The sequence below is a fragment of the Loxodonta africana genome, chromosome 4 (genome assembly GCF_030014295.1).
Source record: "Loxodonta africana isolate mLoxAfr1 chromosome 4, mLoxAfr1.hap2, whole genome shotgun sequence".
NCBI lineage: Eukaryota > Metazoa > Chordata > Mammalia > Proboscidea > Elephantidae > Loxodonta > Loxodonta africana.
In genome coordinates this window covers 23,709,672-23,729,619 of record NC_087345.1, presented here as the reverse complement: position 1 = coordinate 23,729,619, position 19,948 = coordinate 23,709,672, and the positions used below count along the sequence as shown (strand labels likewise).

General features: G+C 37.1%; 1 protein-coding gene across 2 annotated transcripts in view; it reads left to right on the top strand.

Moving 5' to 3' along the window:
- Window positions 1-19,948, top strand: part of POLR3B (RNA polymerase III subunit B) — a 145,742-nt gene that overhangs the window by 39,497 nt on the left and 86,297 nt on the right. For both annotated transcript variants that reach the window (XM_064283661.1, XM_023539140.2), the window contains 2 exons: window positions 6,393-6,512; window positions 10,845-10,979. In XM_064283661.1, coding sequence (XP_064139731.1) covers window positions 6,393-6,512; window positions 10,845-10,979 — 255 coding nt within the window. The remainder of the gene's footprint in view (window positions 1-6,392; window positions 6,513-10,844; window positions 10,980-19,948) is intronic.

The following is a 19,948-nucleotide window of genomic DNA, read 5'->3' as shown; positions in this document are numbered from 1 at the left end:
GGCATCCAGTTGTGTATGGCCTTTATCCTTTTCCCCGAATTGCCCATGTTACTTCAAGCAGCAAGAAGGGCCTAGGAGCAGAGTCCCATTTACCGCTATAGCCTTCACTGACCTGCGTAGGCACTCCTGGTTGGAACCTGGGAATTTTAGGACAAGACTCAAATATGAAGATAGGGAGCAAAATACAATAAACACGATTGTACTTCCTTTCCCACAAGGGCAGGAATCATAGCAGACATACTTAAGATTTTTAGCTCCACATTTGCTTTGCTAAGTGTAGATCTGTGATAAAGTTCCCCATAGCCATCCTGGGAGGTAGGAAGTCCCTACTATAAAACCGCAGTAAAAAAAAAACCGCAGTAGACAGTTCTTATTTATTCAGATGTGTAGCATCTATTCTGTGGGTTATAAATTCCAGGCTGCTTTTTTCCTATCACATAGGATGCTTGTAGAGATAGCATTTCTTCACTTATATCTGTTAGTGTTTGTTCTGAAAAATCAAACCAATTGTGATATTTTCATAGACTAAGCCAAACATTTGTTGTTAGGTGCCATCGAGTTAGTTCCAACTCATAGCGACCCTATATAGCACAGAACGAAACATTGCCTAGTCCTGTGTCACCCTCAGAATCATTGCTGTGTTTGAGCCCTTTGTTGTAACCACTGTGTCAGTCTATTTCATTGAGGGTTTTCCTCTTTTTCGCTGACCCTGTACCAAGCATCAGTCCCTTCTCCAGGGACTGATCCCTGCTGATAACATGTCCAAAGTACTTGAGATGAAGTCTCGCCATCCTTGCTTCTAAGAGCATTCTGGCCGTACTTCTTCCAGGATAGATTTGTTCATTCTTCTGGCAGTCCGTGGCATGTTCAGCATTCTTTGCCAACACCATAATTCAGAGGTCTTCCTTATTCACCATCCAGCTTTCACATGCATATGTAGGCGATTGAAAATATTATGGCTTGGGTCAGGCACCCGTTAGTCCTCAAAGTGACATCTTGGCTTTTTAACACTTTAAAGAGGTCTTTTGCCTCAGATACGCCCGATGCAATGTGTCATTTGATTTCTTGACTGCTGCTTCCTTGGGCATTGATTGTGGGTCCAAATAAAATGAAACCCTTGAGAGCTTCAATATTTTCTCTATTTATCATGATGTTACTTATGGTTCAGTTGTGAGAATTTTTGTTTTCTTTATGTTGAGGTATAATCCATGCTGAAGGCTGTGGGTTTTGGTCTTCATCAGTAAGTTCTTCAAGTCCTCTTCACTTTCAGCAAGGAAGGTTGTATCACCTGCACCATGCAGTTGTTAACGAGTCTTCCTCCAGTCCTGATGCCCCATTCTTCTTCATATTGTCCAGCTTCTTGGATTATTTGCTAAGCATACAGATTGAGTAAATATGGTGAAAGGATACAACGCTGTTGCACACCTTTACTGATTTTAAACCACGCAGTATCCCCTTGTTCTGTTCGAATGACTGCCTCTTGGTCTATGTACAATATATTTCCAAAGCACAAATCGTTAGGGCTTCTTCTCATCACTGTCTTCCTCTTTCTCTACAGTTAGTGCATTTTACTACAGACATCATAATAGTTGACCAAATAACCCTAGCTTTATAAAGCTTTTGGAGCAGGGGCTGAACTGTGGGTTAGAAAATCATTTATTTCTGTTAAATAGATACTGACAGAAATTTTCAGCCAACTGGTTAGAGCAGATCAATTGATGGGAGGAATATAGAATTAGTTAATTTTAAAAAAGGCAAATGTTTCTTTTCCTCCAACAGGAAGTAAAATTTTGAAGGTGCTTGTACTCTGTGTGTTGGACAAAGGCCTAGATTAATTATTTGCAACTAATGACAGGGTGCAGAGGCAGGTGTGATCCAAAATGGTTGAGAAGTCAAACACATCTTACCAATTATGACAACAGGAATATTCTGTTTTTCTAAATGAAAGTATAGCACGTATACTTTATCTAATGTAGCAGAACTTTAATAGCATGACACTTCAGTGGATTGCTTAAAAGCGTGGGTTTTTTGTATTTGTTTTTTAATGCCTCCCTTTGGATGGGCCCCTTTTTAGTCTCTTTTCCATTTCTCCTGCTTCATGAAGCCCTCGCTCCATGTCGGTGATACAGGTTTTACATCATCATCGCCAAGGGCTCTGGCATGTAGGGGAGAAATGATTTATTACCTTTTCTGGGGTAATGGAACGCATTAGGGGTGTCACCTTGGCCTGCTTATGAATAGATGGGGCTCTTCCTCCAACCCTCACAACATGAAACCCTGACAACATTGTTAGGTGTTCCTGGGAAAGGGTAGCTTCCTGCGGCATCAGAAGGGATACCGTGTGTGTGTCCCCCCGCCCCTCCCCGCCATCAACCTCTATTTCTTCCTCAAAGAAGTCTAAAGGATCTTTAGCCTTTATCCCTAGGGAACTGTAAGGCCAAAATTTAAAGAGGATAGTTCACTTTAGGATGACTAGAACTGCCTATTTACTCGTGGTTGCCAACAGCTGGTGACTTGCTGTAATCAGTCACCTCAGTTTCTACTTCACGCTAGGTCACAGCAGCAAGTGTTCTCAGGGCCTTGGCTTATCTACACACCAATGACCTTTTAATAGGGAAGATCCTAGATTTGATGTCCAAATCTTATCATGGAGAGCTGCATTCCCTTCCAGGAGCTATGTTAGTTCCTAGAAGTCACAGAAAAAGATGACAGGGTCCCCACTCCCAAAGTCTAGTAGGAGAAGCAGACGTGTAAATAGATAATTAAAACATAGTGTAATGGAACATGAGCGAAAGGCCTCAATTCTTTTTTTATCACAAATTTTTTTTTTAATTTTTACTGTGCTTTAAATGAAAGTTTACAAATCAAGTCAGTCTCTCATACAAAAATTTATATATACCTTGCAATATACTCCTAATTGCTCTCCCCCTAATGAGACAGCCCACTCCCTCCCTCCACTCTCTCTTTTCATATCCATTCTGCCAGCTTCTAAACCCCTCTGCCCTCTCATCTCCTGTGCAGATAGGAAATGCCAACATAGTCACAAGTGTCTACTTGATCCAAGAAGCTCACTCTTCACCAGCATCTTTTTCTATCCCATTGTCCAGTCCAACCCCTGTCTGAAGAGTTGGCTTTGGGAGTGGTTTCTATCCTGGGCTAACAGAAGGTCTGGGGGCCATGACCACTGGGGTCCTTCTAGTCTCAGTCAGACCATTAAGTCTGGTCTTTTTACGAGAATTTGGGGTCTGCATCCCACTGCTCTCCTGCTCCCTCAGGGGTTCTCTGTTGTGTTCCCTGTCAGGCAGTCATTGGTTGTAGCTGGGCACCATCTAGTTCTTCTGATCTCAGCTCAATTCTTTATACATAAGGAATTAAAATGGCAGAGAAGCAGTGGCATTAGGAAAGGCTTCAGAAAGAAGTGATACTTGATCCAGGTTTCAAAGCTTAAAAAAGAAACTTCCCAGGCAGGTAACTGGGGACAGGGATTCCAGGATAAAGAATCAGCAACCCCAATCCTTTCTTCTGATTGTCAGTTTTTTTAAAAAGTACTTTGTTGTTATGAAGTCATAAGAACCATACAATTCTCTTTTTCAAAAAAACACTTTCTATTATGGAAAAAACGTAAACATTTATAAAGGATGCAGAATAATGTAATGAACCTTCATGTACCCATCACCTGTCTTCAACAATTACCGACACTACTGTTCTTGTTTTGTCTAAATCTCACATTCTCCTTGATTATTTTTTTTAATAGTTTATTCTTTTATTTATTTTTGAGGTAAAATTTATGTACACTGAAATGTACAAATTTTAATTATATAATTTTTACAAAATAAAGAACATTTCTGTCACCCCAGAATTTTCCCTCATCCCCTTCTTAGTCTTCACTCCACCCTCTGATTTTTTCCACTCTTCTGATTTTTTTATTTCTCCATATATTAGTTTTGCTTGTTCTTTAAAAAAAAAAAAACACCCAAAAAAACCTGTTGCTATTGAGTGGATTCCGACTCCTAGTAACCTTATAGGACAGAGTAGAACTGCCCCATAGGGTTTCCAAGGTTGTAATCTTTCAGAAGCAGACTACTGCATCTTTCTCCCGCGGAGCAGCTGGTAGATTCAAACCGCTGACGTTTCAGTTAGCAGCCCAGCCTCTAACCACTGCATTGTCAGGACTCCTCCTGCCTGTCCTAGAACTTCGTATATATATGTGAAATTTTGCAGTATATACTCTTGTTCCAGATTTTGTTGAGCACTTTGTCTGAGATTCATCCAAGTTGTTCCTTTTTATTCCTTTTTTATGTCATTTAAGGAGCCCTGGTGGCGGAGTGGTTAAGCATTTGGCTGCTAACAAAAGGTCGGTAGTTTGAATCCACCAGCCACTCCTTGGAGTCCCTATAGGGCAGTTCTACTCTGTCTTATAGGGTCTTTGTTAGTTGGAGTTGACTTGACAGCAACAAGTTTTTAAACAGGTTTTTGCCATTCATTCATGTGGATTGTTCCTTTTTATTGCTGAGCAGTATCAAATTGTATGATTATACCACAGTTTATCTCTTTGCCTACTGATGGGCATTCGGTTTACTTCAGTCTTGGACTATTATAAATAAAGCTCCTGTAAACATTCCTGTACATGTCTTTGCATGGGCATGTTTTCATTTATCTTGAATAAATACCCAGGAAGGAAATTGCTGGGTCAAAGAGCAGGTGTGTATATAACTTTATAAGGAATTGCAAAACCTTTTTCCATAGTGATTATACTATTTTATAGTTCCCTCCAGCAGTGTATGGAGGATTTCTGTTGCTTCACATCCTCGCCAGTATTTGGTGTTGTCAGTCTTTAATTTTAACCATTCTTATGGGTGTGTGGAGTCCCTGGGTGGTGCAGACAGCTAAGTGCTCAACAAGCTGAAAGGCTGGGACTCACCCAGAAATGCCTCAGAAGAAGGTCCTGGTGATTTGTCCTGAAAGTTCACCTCTTTGAAAACACTGCAGCGCACAGCTCTGTCCTCACACACGGTGTGGCCATGAGTCAGAGTCAACTTGATGACAGCTGTTTTTTTTCGTACTGGGTATCTCATTGTGGTTTTAAGTTGTATTTCCTTAATGACTAATGATGCTGAATGCTTTTTCATGTGCTTATTGGCCTTTTGTATATCTTTATTTGTGAAGGGTCTGTTCAAATCATTTGGTTATTTTTCTTACTGGGTTGGTTATCTTTTTATTGAATTTCTGAGGTTTTTTTTAATGTACCCTGGCTGTAAGTCCCTTTGTCAGATTTATGTGAGTATTTTCTCACAGTCTGTTATTTCTCTGTTCATTTTCTTAACTGTTTTTTATTTTTTGATTAAAAAAAAAAAACAACCCATGAGCAGCCTTTAATTTTGGTAAAATACAATTATCATGAGTTTTTATGTTTGTATGTCTTTTATGGTTATTGTTTTCGGTGTCATGTTTAAAGAAGTCTTTGTCTACCTCGATGTCATGAATATATTCTCCTACGTTTTCTTCTAGAAGCCTTGTAGTTTTTACATTTAGGTCTAAAATCTGTCTTAAACTATTTTTTCTATTTGGTGTGAGGTAGAGGTTAAGGTTATCTAATTCTTTCATCACAAGTTGTGAAAAGACTTCCCATTTTCCCATTAAATTGCTTTGGGACTTTTGTCGAAAATCAGTGGACCATATAAGTTTGGATTTATAGTTGAAATCAGGTAATGTAAATCCTCCAATTTTTCGTTTTTTAACATTGTTTCAGCTATCCCAGTTCTTTGCTTTTGTATATAAATTTTAAAATCAGCCTGTCAGTTTATATTTAAAAGCCTGCCAGGAATAAAATTAGCAATTTTGATAAGTCTGTTGGTCAACTTGGAAAGAATTTTAAGTGTTTTAACAGTAAGTCATCTTAACAATGTTGAATCTTCCAATCCGTGAAAATGGCATAACCCTCAATTATTTTACCTTTTCTTTTGTTTTCTCTCAGCAGCGTTTTGTAGCTTTTAGTTTAGTTTAGAAGTCTTACATGGTATGATTCCTTTTTGCGACCCTAAAATGTTAATCGTGATTCACTCTGTGTGGAGGGTCGATGGCTGCTTTTTCTGCATTTTTTTTTTTTTTTGCTTATCTACACTTTCTATAATCGTCATATATCAATTTTATAGTAATAAAACAAATTATAATATAAAAAGGGAGCCAGTGTAATATACAGTGTGTTATGTATGCTATTTTGTCATTGACTTCTGACAAGTTTTATTTTTTTGACCAGCCCCAGTGCCGCCTTCTGTAAAACCAGCATCCTTTTCTTTTTTTGCTTATGTTGTTACGTATGGATAGGTGCTTATAAATTATCTCTGATAATGAAGTCATTCAGACATTATTATAATGTATTCTGTTTTTTATAGGCATTAAAATATATAGGGAACAAAGTGAGAAGGCAAAGGTTGTGGGGAGGTGGACCAAAGAAAACCAAAATGGAAGAAGCGAGAGAGCTGCTGGCTTCTACCATTCTGACCCATGTACCTGTGAGTAATGCCTTTGTGTCTGCGAATGATGATGATTGTGGGGTCTGAGTTTCTGTTAAACAATTGTGAATAAGAGTTCATGTTGTTTGAAGTCTACTTCCGTAGGAAAGAGATAATCCTAAAGAGGACCGTTCTGCCCTTCTGGAAGTAATCTCCCATTATCAGCAGTTGTTTGTACTCAGAATATTAGCTATACTGTCATCATCAGTATGTTTATTCTTTCATGATTCCATTTTGAATTATAGTTATTTTATATTCATATGTTTATTAGTGCTTCTACTGTATATCATGGTTTTGTAGGACAGAGATGGTCTTATAAGTTTTTAAATAAATTAAAAGAAGCTTACAGTGCCTTGCCCATATAGATACTTCGTAAAATATTTATTGGATGAGCTAATCTGCTAGACCTTGAATTTCAGAGTTCACATTGTCAGACCTCCTTCACTTAAGTGAAGAAGCTCAGGTCCAGACAGATTAGATGATTTGCCGTCTCACCTAGCTGGTTGGTGGTCAGGGTGAGAGCTAGACTTCATCTTCTGACCCTTGAGCCAGTGCTCAATATTTATTTTTGTTTAGCTTATCATTTTTTTTTTTTTTATCATTAAACAGAGATTGGCCATGTTGGCATGTAGGCTGTTAGCAAGTCCCTATAAATGCCACTATTTCTAAGTTATAGAATTATTATTTGTTAGTCAGACTATCTTGTTAACCTAATGATCTGGTTTATAGTTAGTTACAATGTGTACTCGTCACAAATGATGCAATTCCAGGGTTACAAGCTCACTTTCGGTGGCTGGTTGTAAAATAATGGAAAGTTGAAGGATTTGTGGAAGTGGAGAGCAACCTCCTAAATGCACTCAGATTCAGTTTTCTTATTTTAAAATACCTTGCTGACCAAATAATACAGATCTCTGATGTAGCCCATTGACCTCGTCTATCCTGGATCTGATTCAAAGAATTAGCACAATGCTTAATGTTAAAACTGTATTTGCTCTGAGTTTTAAATTCTTCTGGATGTTTGGAAAGACAGTTTAAAACTCAAGTAACAACAAATGTATGATGGAAACAATAAGGGCTTTTGAGACAGAGAGATAAGGGTTCAAGTCCTGCTTTCTTACTTCCTAGCTAATTTACTTTTGGCAAATCTTAACTTTCCTGAGCTTCAGTCTTCTCATCTGTGTATTGAAAATCATACCATCTCCTCACAAGGTTTTTGTGGTAATTCAGTGATGTTCTGTACCTAAAGCTTCGTGTTTTCCCTAGCTCCCAGATGTGGCCGTAGAGTCTCCATTAGAAGCCTCAGGTACCTTTATACTATAACCAAGGAGAACTTTTGGTTAATAAAGGGCCTTAGCATCATTTGCATTTTTATGTCGGTGCAAAAAGCCTAAACTACCATTTGAAAAGTTTGGTTATACGTAATTTGGTGAAATAAAGTCAGAATAAGTGAACCAAGAAAAAAGCCTTCATTTTTCAGAACGGTTTTGGGGCAGTATTTTGCCATGTGGGATCTAAGAGATGATTTTTAGATGATGTAGATATATTTTTGAATAATTTGGATATATTCCCCCCCAAAAAAGCCCCACAAAAACCAGTGCATCAAACCTATGTTTTTATGGTATAATTGCGTAGGATGGGAAACCCTGGTGGTGTAGTGGCTAAGAGCTAAGGCTGCTAAGCAGATGGTCTGCAGTTTGAATCCACCCGGCACTCCTTGGAAACCCTATGGGACAGTTCTGTCCTATAGGGTCACTATGAGTCAGAATTGACTTGACAGAAATGGGTTTTTTTTTTCTTTTTTTGCATAGGATGAAGCTTATTTAAAAATGAGTTGTTTAAAGTTAATTAAAAATACTTTGTAAATGACAATTTAAGTGTCACAAGGATATGGCAATAATCACGATGGTGAAAATTGAGTGACTAAGATTTGGAAAGCACTGGTTTAGGTGTGTCTACGTAAAAGGAGGAAGATAGGCGGGATGTTCCACAGTCCCCAGCACTTGTACTTGAGGATGGCCTGCAGTGGCCTTTGGCTTGGGACCCTGGCCTCTGTGATCCTTGGAGGTAGTGGTTCTCAAAGAGCATTTTCTGGACCAGCAGCATCAGCATCACCAGAGACCTTGTTAGAAGTTCTTGGATACTTTACCCCAGACCTACTGAATCAGAAAATCTTGGGTGGCGCCCGGCCATCTGTGTTTTAACAAACTCTCCATGTGTTTCTGATACAATTTGAAAAGCACTGCTTTATGGGTTTCTCCAGTATACCTAAGCCACAGACCTCTCCTTCCTCCGAATGACATTAAAAGGACTCCAGAGTTCTCATGACACCAATTCTATTTCAGTGTTCTAAGCTCATTTACTAGATCTTCTTTCTCTCCTTCTTTAAGATAATCCATAGATTAACATCCCTTAGAAACCTGAACTACTGTTGGCATTCTGCTAAAAGGCCATGTCAGCCTCTAGATTAAAGGGTTCCTAGTGGGATTTTTTAGTGGGAATAGTCCTGGAAAAAATGTACTGTTAGCTCATTATTTCAGTTTAGACCTAAGATTTGCTTTTTAGCATAGAGTGGTTAAAAACGGGGAGACATGAGTTAGGGTTCAAGTGCCTTATAAAGTGTAACAAGAGCATCTGCTAAAAATACCCATATTTATGTCTATTTACAAATGTTACTGGGGGAACTTGCCAGCATTTATGTGAAAGGAAAATTTGAAGATTAAAAATTTCATTAATGAAAATTTGCTTCATTTTTCTCATTAATAAAAAAAGTAAATACAACTAAAAGAGTTGTGCATTTAATGTAGCTTACCACACTAAGATCAGAAAAATAAAGTGTAAATTAGGTATATCTGAATGGAGAACCTTACAGTTTTGTAAGTCTTAGTTGGAAATGTAAATGAGCTCAGTGTTTCGGTAATTGGTGTTGTGGTTGTAGGCTTTTTAAGGATGGACGAGAGACTTCTTTTTGAAGACCAAGATTTATTCTAACCCTTTCTATTGATGTGGGTACAAGATGGCAAAGCACCTTTTAGGGCTACTTTTTCTTTTAACACATTTCAAAGTTCTCAGTAGTAGATGGAATAAATTGACCTGGAAAAGAAAGGAAACTTCCTTTGATGGAAAATAAACTTTTTGAAACACGTACAGGATTTCTAACATCTTGTATTATTTAGTGGAATTGCTCATAGCAATAACCAGGTATGTGAAGGAGAATGGTTGCTGCTGTTATTTTAAATCATGATCCTCTGAATTATTCTGTCAGTAGTGAGCTTAATGAGAAGATCTTATTGGGATTAAATGATTATGGTAAGTAAAAGGGAAATTTTATAATATTCTCTGTGGACGAACTATAAAATATTTTTTGGAATTGGCAGGAGGTTAGGCCACACTCTCAGAGTTCATCTTTTCTTGATATCGAGATAGGCAGTAACTAGATAGCTACGGTTTTTGTCTTTCCAAACAAACCAGTGCAGTTATTTTAACAGCTCTGATTTGTCTTACTGACTGAGCTGTATTCATTCGTATAGATTTCAGGGTTTGTACTTGAGAAGATTTAATAGAACATTTATAGCAAACCCATCCATCCATGCATCCATCTGTCTGACAAATACTTATTGAGTATAGTGTTCTAGTACTGCTTTTGTTATCTGTTGCTGCATAAGAAATGATTCCAGAATTTAGTGGTTTAAAATAATGTTTATTGCTATCTCATGGTTCTGTGGTTTGACTGGGCCCAGCTGGGCAGTTCTTATTTGAATCTCTCTTGAGGTTACAGACAGATAGCAGCTGAGACTAAAGTCATTTGAAGGCTCAGTTGGGTTGGACATCCAAGATGACTTCTTCACTCATATTTCTGGGTTCCAGTGCTTTTCCATGTAGCTCCTTCTTTGACAACAGAATGTCCTGGACTTCTTACATGGTGGCTCAGGACTCTAAGAGAAAGGAAGTGGAAACTGCCAGTCTACTTGAAGGCTAGACCTGGAATTAGCGTTGTATCATTTCTGCTCTATTCTCTTGCCCAAACAAACCACAGCCCAATCTGGATAAAAGGGAGTGATGATCTCCACTTTTTGATGAGTGGCATGAGCATACGGAAACAGAAAGAATTGATAGTGGCCGTCTTTGAAGATAAGCTACCAGAGGTACTTAGTTGAAAAGACATCGTCTTAGCTCTCAGGGAGCTTACAAACTAGTTGAATTTCTTTGAATAGGGAGAATCATAACAATTCAGTATTTTCTTGTTTAAATGTTAAACTGTTGGCTCTTTTCTTGAGGCACCTTACATTTTAATATGCGTTATCTCAAAACTTTTCTTTAATTTTTAAATTACAGGTTAAGGAATTTAACTTCCGAGCCAAATGTATCTATACAGCAGTGATGGTGCGAAGAGTGATCCTGGCCCAAGGAGACAATAAAGTTGATGACAGAGACTATTATGGCAACAAACGATTGGAATTAGCAGGACAGGTGATTTAATTATTTTATGTCAGAAATCTTATTTTCTTTAATAAGATTAAAGCATTTCCTTAACTACAAAAACTATACATTAATTTTTTAAATATTTAGTAGTATGTTACCTATACCATATATTCATTCGTTGATGTGTTTACCCTCATTCTCTGTAATGTAAGAAGTGAAATATGACTTTAAGCAATATTACTTATTCACTTAACAAGGTATTTATTGAACACCGATTACGTGTCAGAGTACTGGGTGGCCCAAATGGTTAAGCACATGGCTGTGAACCAAAAGGTTGGTGGTTCAAATCACCCAGAGATGCTTTAGAAGAAAGGTTTTAAAGAGCTGCCTAGTAGGTGTGATTTTCTGTTGTTATCTCTCTTGGGGTTCATGGAGTTCTTAAATTTATGAATTTAGTCTTAGAAAAATTTGAGAAATTTTCAAACTTTGTTTCTTCAAATATGTTTCTGCTCCATTTTCTCTCTCCTCTCCTTCTGACTCAGTTACACTGTTAGACTTTTTGATATTGAAGCATTATTCATTTTTTCTCAAATTTCTTTTTCTTCAGATTGAATGATTTCTGTTGATCTATTTTCAAGTTCACTTACCCTTTTTTTTTTTTTTAATTTTTATTGTGCATTAAGTGGAAGTTTACAAATTAAGTCAGTCGCTCTCACACAAAAACTTATTTATGCCTTGCTACATACTCCCAATTGCTCTCCCCCTAGTGAGACAGTCTGCTCCCTCCCTCCACTCTCTCTTTTCGTGTCTGTTCCGCCACCTTCTAACCCCGTCTACTCTCTCATCTTCCCTCCAGACAGGAGGTGCCAACATCGCTTACTCTTTCTTATGTCATCTTTAATATGCTATTACAATCACCCAGTGAATTTTTTATTTCAGATATTGTATTTTTCAATTCTAGAAGTTACATTTGGGCCTTTTTTTTTTTTTTTTATAACTTTTGTTTCTCACGTGTCAGAGTCCCTGGGTGGTACAAATGGTTAAGGGCTGGACTACTAATGGAAAGGTTGTCAGTTCAAACCCACCCAGAGGCGCCTCAGAATTAAGACCTAGTGATCTGCTTCTGAAAGGCCACAGCCTTGAAAACCCTGTAGAGCAGTTCTACCCTGCACACTTGGGGTTGCCATGAGTCAGAATTGACTGGACAGCATCTAACAACATATCTCTACTGAGATTTTCTGTTTGATCTTACGTCACAAGTATATTTTCACTTACGTACTTAAATTTTAATAAACCCAAAACCCAAATTTTAATAGCTGTTCCTAAATCCTTGTCTGCTAATTCTGACATCTCTAGCGCTTTGAGGTCACTCTTTTGATTATCGCTTCTTGTGAGTATGGGTCACATTTTCCTGTTTATGTGTTTAATAATCTTGTATTATAGCCTGTTGGGTATTGTGAATAATGAGTTGTAGAGACTCTGGATTCTGTTATATTCCTCTGAAGAGTGCTGGGGGTGTGTGCGTGCGTGTGTGCGTGCGTACGTGTGTGTTAAGGCAGTTAGCTTGATTGAAAACCTCCAAGTCCTACCTGCTTGTGGAAAACAGCTGCTGAATATCTCTTTAGTTCTTCCAATCTTAGCTGGGCTGCTTGGAGTTTCAGGGGCAGCCAGAGATTTGGGCAAAGTTTAAATGTGAAATTTAGAATTCCTCACTTTTCAGCTGCTGTGGTAGTTCAGATTTTTTCCTTTCTGACAAATGTTGACTTCTCTCAGTACCTGCCTGTTTTTAGACACTCTTGGGCCTTCAAATAGTTGATTTTTAATATTTTGTCTGGAGTATAATTATTACCTGCAAGTGAGTTCATCTGATAGGAACTACTCTACCAATTCTGGAAGTATACTAATCTCCTTTTACAAATTTTTATTCTTTCCCATTGAACTGGCTTCTGTTTTTTTTCCTTTTTTTTAGTTTTATTGTGGTAAAATATATATAACAAAGTTTGCCATTTTAACCATTTTTAAGTGTATAATTCAGTGACATTACTTACATTCACTATGTTGTGTTACCATCACTACTGTCCATTTCCAAATTTTTATATCACCCCAAACAGATACTCAGTACACCTTCAGCAATAACTCCCATTCCTTCCTCCCCCCAGCCCCTAGTAACAACTAGTAAACTTTTATCTCTATGAATTCAAGATATTTCATGTAAGTGGAATCATATAATATCTGTCCTTTAGTGTCTGACTTACTTCATTCAGCATAATGTTTTCAGAGTTCATCCATGTCATAGCATGAATAATAGTCCATTGTATGCATATGCCACATTTTGTTAATTCATTCCTCTGCTGATGGACACTTGGGTTGTTTACACCTTTGGCTATTGTAAATAGTCCTGCAATGAACATTGGTGTATTCCATTTTTACACCATTATCATACTGTTTCAAATATGTTGCTGTGGTTTAATAGCATTAAATTTTTTATTATACAGTTTTTGACCATGCATAATAAATCAACATCCTTGAACCAACTGAAAAACTAGATAACTGTCAATTCCATTGCATTTACCCGTGTACTTCATCCCTGCTCCTCCTTCCCCAGAGATGAGCTGAATTGTTGCATTTATCATCTTCCTGTTGTTTGTACTCATTAAAATGTTTCATTTTAAAGTTTTAAAATGTTTTATAAATAATGTATGTATATATTGTCTTCTGAAACTTTTTTCTCCCCTCAGCATTGTTTTTAAGATTCATCTGTGTTATTGCATGTTGCTATAGTTTATTTTCATTTTTAAAATAATATTCCATTGTATGAACATACTTTATCCGTATTGTTGATCAAGAGCTTTGCATGCTTTTTTTTGCTATGAAGAGCAGTGCTACTATAAAGATTTTTACCAAGAGTTTCTATGTGTAGAATTGCTGAGTCATAAAGTATGTAAATCTTTAACTTTACTGGATAATTTCTTACCATTTTCCAAAGTATTTATATTTTGCAGTGTGTGTGAGTTCCTGTTGGTCAACATTCTCTCTAAGGCTTGGTAAATTGTTGTTAGTCTAAACCAAAACCAAACTCATTGCCATCGAGTCGTCAGTTTAGTGGGTATAAAGGGCTGTCTCCTGGGTCTTACTTTGCGTTTCTGTCATTACTGATGAGGTTGAGTATCTTTTCACGTGCCCATGGGCCATTACTGTTTCTTCCTTGAAATGCCTCCCCAGTTGTTAGTCTTTATTGATTTCTAGGAGTTCCTTGCATATTTGGAATCATAATCCTTTGCCAACCTCTCACTTACTTTTTAAACTTTCTGGTGTCTTTTGATGAGTTGAATTTCTTAATTTTAATTGAGGTTAACATAATCTCCTTCATCTTTTTAAAATAATTAGTGCCCTTTGTGTTTTAAACTTTTGCCTTTATAATTTTTTTTTTCCTTTCTTTTTCTTCTATTTTTTTTCAATAAAAAACCCTCTCCCACCCTCCGTCCCTCCCCCCCTCGTAACCACAAAAGTATGTGTTCTTCTCAGGTTTACTATTTCTCAAGATCTTATAATAGTGGTCTTATACAATATTTGTCCTTTTGCCTCTGACTCATTTCGCTCAGCATAATGCCTTCCAGGTTCCTCCATGTTATGAAATGTTTCAGAGATTCGTCACTGTTCTTTATCGATGCGTAGTATTCCATTGTGTGAATATACCACAATTTATTTACCCATTCATCCGTTGATGGACACCTTGGTTGCTTCCAACTTTTTGCTATTGTAAACAGAGCTGCAATAAACATGGGTGTGCATGTATCTGTTTGTATGAAGGCTCTTGTATCTCTAGGGTATATTCCTAGGAGTGGGATTTCTGGGTTGTATGGTAGTTCTATTTCTAACTGTTTAAGATAACGCCAGATAGATTTCCAAAGTGGTTGTACCATTTTACATTCCCACCAGCAGTGTATGAGAGTTCCAGTCTCTCCGCAGCCTCTCCAACATTTATTATTTTGTGTTTTTTGGATTAATGCCAGCCTTGCTGGTGTGAGATGGAATCTCATCGTAGTTTTAATTTGCATTTCTCTAATGGCTAATGATCGAGAGCATTTTCTCATGTATCTGTTGGCTGCCTGAATATCTTCTTTAGTGAAATGTGTGTTCATATCCTTTGCCCACTTCTTGATTGGGTTGTTTGTCTTTTTGTGGTTGAGTTTTGACAGAATAATGTAGATTTTAGAGATCAGGCGCTGGTCGGAGATGTCATAGCTGAAAATTCTTTCCCAATCTGTAGGTGGTCTTTTTACTCTTTTGGTGAAGTCTTTAGATGAGCATAGGTGTTTGATTTTTAGGAGCTCCCAGTTATCGGGTTTCTTTTCATCATTTTTGGTAATGTTTTGTATTCTGTTTATGCCCTGTATTAGGGCTCCTAGGGTTGTCCCAATTTTTTCTTCCATGATCTTTATCGTTTTAGTCTTTATGTTTAGGTCTTTGATCCACTTGGAGTTAGTTTTTGTGCATGGTGTAAGGTATGGGTTCTGTTTCATTTTTTTGCAAATGGATATCCAGTTTTGCCAGCACCATTTGTTAAAAAGGCTATCTTTTCCCCAGTTAATTGACACTGGTCCTTTGTCAAATATCGGCTGCTCATACGTGGATGGATCTATGTCTGGGTTCTCAATTCTGTTCCATTGGTCTGTGTGTCTGTTGTTGTACCAATACCAGGCTGTTTTGACTGCTGTGGCTGTATAATAGGTTCTGAAGTCAGGTAAGGTGAGGCCTCCCACTTTCTTCTTCTTTTTCAGTAGTGCTTTGCTTATCCGGGGCTTCTTTCCCTTCCATATGAAATTGGTGATTTGTTTCTCTATCCTCTTAAAATATGACATTGGAATTTGGATCGGAAGTGTGTTATATGTATAGATGGCTTTTGGTAGAAGAGACATTTTTACTATGTTAAGTCTTCCTATCCATGAGCAAGGTATGTTTTTCCACTTAAGTATGTCCTTTTGAATTTCTTGTAGTAGAGCTTTGTAGTTTTCTTTGTATAGGTCTTTTACATCCTTGGTAAGATTTATTCCTAAGTATCTTATCTTCTTGGGGGCTACTGTGAATGGTATTGATTTGGTTATTTCCTCTTCGGTGTTCTTTTTGTTGATGTAGAGGAATCCAAGTGATTTTTGTATGTTTATTTTATAACCTGAGACTCTGCCAAACTCTTCTATTAGTTTCAGTAGTTTTCTGGAGGATTCCTTAGGGTTTTCTGTGTATAAGATCATGTCATCTGCAAATAGTGATAACTTTACTTCTTCCTTGCCAATCCGGATACCTTTTATTTCTTTGTCTAGCCTAATTGCCCTGGCTAAGACTTCCAACACGATGTTGAATAAGAGCAGTGATAAAGGGCATCGTTGTCTGGTTCCCGTTCTCAAGGGAAATGCTTTCAGGTTCTCTCCATTTAGAGTGATATTGGCTGTTGGCTTTGCATAGATGCCCTTTATTATGTTGAGGAATTTTCCTTCAATTCCTATTTTGGTAAGAGTTTTTATCATGAATGGGTGTTGGACTTTGTCAAATGCCTTTTCTGCATCAATTGATAAGATCATGTGGTTTTTGTCTTTTGTTTTATTTATGTGATGGATTACATTAATGGTTTTTCTGATATTAAACCAGCCTTGCATACCTGGTATAAATCCCACTTGATCAGGGTGAATTATTTTTTTGATGTGTTGTTGGATTCTATTGGCTAGAATTTTGTTGAGGATTTTTGCATCAATGTTCATGAGGGATATAGGTCTATAATTTTCTTTTTTTGTAATGTCCTTACCTGGTTTTGGTATCAGGGAGATGGTGGCTTCATAGAATGAGTTGGGTAGTATTCCGTCATTTTCTATGCTTTGGAATACCTTTAGTAGTAGTGGTGTTAACTCTTCTCTGAAAGTTTGGTAGAACTCTGCAGTGAAGCCATCCGGGCCAGGGCTTTTTTTTTGTTGGGAGTTTTTTGATTACCGTTTCAATCTCTTTTTTTGTTATGGGTCTATTTAGTTGTTCTACTTCTGAATGTGTTAGTTTAGGTAGGTAGTGTTTTTCCAGGAATTCATCCATTTCTTCTAGGTTTTCAAATTTGTTAGAGTACAATTTTTCATAATAATCTGAAATGATTCTTTTAATTTCATTTGGTTCTGTTGTGATGTGGTCCTTCTCATTTCTTATTCAGGTTATTTGTTTCCTTTCCTGTATTTCTTTAGTCAGTCTAGCCAATGGTTTATCAATTTTGTTAATTTTTTCAAAGAACCAGCTTTTGGCTTTGTTAATTCTTTCAATTGTTTTTCTGTTCTCTAATTCATTTAGTTCAGCTCTAATTTTTATTATTTGTTTTCTTCTGGTGCCTGATAGATTCTTTTGTTGCTCACTTTCTATTTGTTCAAGTTGTAGGGACAGTTCTCTGATTTTGGCTCTTTCTTCTTTTTGTATGTGTGCATTTATTGATATAAATTGGCCTCTGAGCACTGCTTTTGCTGTGTCCCAGAGGTTTTGATAGGAAGTATTTTCATTCTCGTTGCTTTCTATGAATTTCCTTATTCCCTCCTTGATGTCTTCTATAACCCAGTCTTTTTTCAGGAGGGTATTGTTCATTTTCCAAGTATTTGATTTCTTTTCCCTAGTTTTTCTGTTATTGATCTCTAGTTTTATTGCCTTGTGGTCTGAGAAGATGCTTTGTAATATTTCGATGTTTTGGACTCTGCAAAGGTTTGTTTTATGACCTAATATGTGGTCTATTCTAGAGAATGTTCCATGTGTGCTAGAAAAAAAAGTATATTTTGCAGCAGTTGGGTGGAGAGTTCTGTATAAGTCAATGAGGTCAAGTTGGTTGATTGTTGTAATTAGATCTTCCATGTCTCTGTTGAGCTTCTTACTGGATGTCCTGTCCTTCTCCGAAAGTGGTGTGTTGAAGTCTCCTACTATAATTGTGGAGGTATCTATCTCGCTTTTCAATTCTGTTAAAATTTGATTTATGTATCTTGCAGCCCTGTCATTGGGTGCGTAAATATTTAATATGGTTATGTCTTCCTGATCAGTTGTCCCTTTTATCATTATATAGTGTCCTTCTTTATCGTTTGTGGTGGATTTAAGTCTAAAGTCTATTTTGTCAGAAATTAATATTGCTACTCCTCTTCTTTTTTGCTTATTGTTTGCTTGATATACTTTTTTCCATCCTTTGAGTTTTAGTTTGTTTGTGTCTCTAAGTCTAAGGTGTGTCTCTTGTAGGCAGCATATAGATGGATCGTGTTTCTTTATCCAGTCTGAGACTCTCTGTCTCTTTATTGGTGCATTTAGTCCATTTACATTCAGGGTAATTATAGATAAATAAGTTTTCAGTGCTGTCATTTTGATGCCTTTTTATGTGTGTTGTTGACAATTTCATTTTTCCACATACTTTTTTTTGCTGAGGCGTTTTTCTTAGTAAATTGTGAGATCCTCATTTTCATAGTGCTTGACTTTATGTTAGTTGAGTCGTTACGTTTTTCTTGGTTTTTATCTTGAGTTATAGAGTTGTTATACCTTTTTGTGGTTACCTTATTATTTACCCCTATTTTTCTAAGTAAAAACCTAACTTGTATTGTTCTATATCGCCTTGTATCACTCTCCATATGGCAGTTCAATGCCTCCTGTATTTAGTCCCTCTTTTTGATTATTGTGATCTTTTACCTATTGACTTCCATGATTCCCTGTTATGTGTATTTTTTTTTTTAATTAATCTTAATTTGTTTGTTTTTGTGATTTCCCTATTTGAGTTGATATCAGGACGTTCTGTTTTGTGACCTTGTGTTGTGCTGATATCTGATATTATTGGTTCTCTGACCAAACAATATCCTTTAGTATTTCTTGTAGCTTTGGTTTGGTTTTTGCAAATTCTCTAAGCTTGTGTTTGTCTGTAAATATCTTAATTTTGCCTTCATATTTCGGAGAGAGTTTTGCTGGACATATGATCCTTGGCTGGCAGTTTTTCTCCTTCAGTGTTCTGTATATGTCGTCCCATTCCCTTCTTGCCTGCATGGTTTCTGCTGAGTAGTCAGAACATATTCTTATTGATTCTCCCTTGAAGGAAACCTTTCTTTTCTCCCTGGCTGCTTTTAAAATTTTCTGTTTATCTTTGGTTTTGGTGAGTTTGATGATAATATGTCTTGGTGTTTTTCTTTTTGGATCAATCTTAAATGGGGTTTGATGAGCATCTTGGATAGCTATCCTTTCATCTTTCATGATGTCAGGGAAGTTTTCTGTCAGGAGTTCTTCAACTATTTTCTCTGTGTTTTCTGTCCCCCCATCCCTTTTCTGGGACTCCAATCACCCGCAGGTTATCCTTCTTGATAGAGTCCCATATAATTCTTAGAGTTTCTTCATTTTTTTTAATTCTTTTATCTGATTTTTTTAAATTCTTTTATCTGATTTTTTTTCAGCTATGTTGGTGTTGATTCCCTGGTCCTCCAGATGTCCCAGTCTGCATTCTAATTGCTCGAGTCTGCTCCTCTGACTTCCTAGTGCGTTGTCTAATTCTGTTATTTTATTGTTAATCTTTTGGATTTCTACATGTTGTCTCTCTATGGATTCTTGCAACTTATTAATTTTTCCAGTATGTTCTTGAATAATCTTTTTGAGTTCTTCAACAGTTTTATCAGTGTGTTCCTTGGCTTTTTCTGCAGTTATCCTAATTTCATTTGTGATATCATTAAGCATTCTGTAAATTAGTTTTTTATATTCTGTATCTGATAATTCCAAGATTGTATCTTCATTTGGGAAAGGTTTTGATTCTTTTGTTTGGGGGGTTAGAGAAGCTGTCACGGTCTGCTTCTTTAAGTGGTTTGATATGGATTGTTGTCTCCGAGCCATCACTGGGAAACTAGTTTTTCCAGAAAACCCGCTAAAAAAAAATGCAGTCAGATCCCTATCAGAGTTCTCCCTCTGGCTCAGGCTATTCAGATGTTAATGAAGCCGCCTGGGGAGGGTGGGGGAGGGAACAGAGAGATAGGAGAGTAGCACCTCAG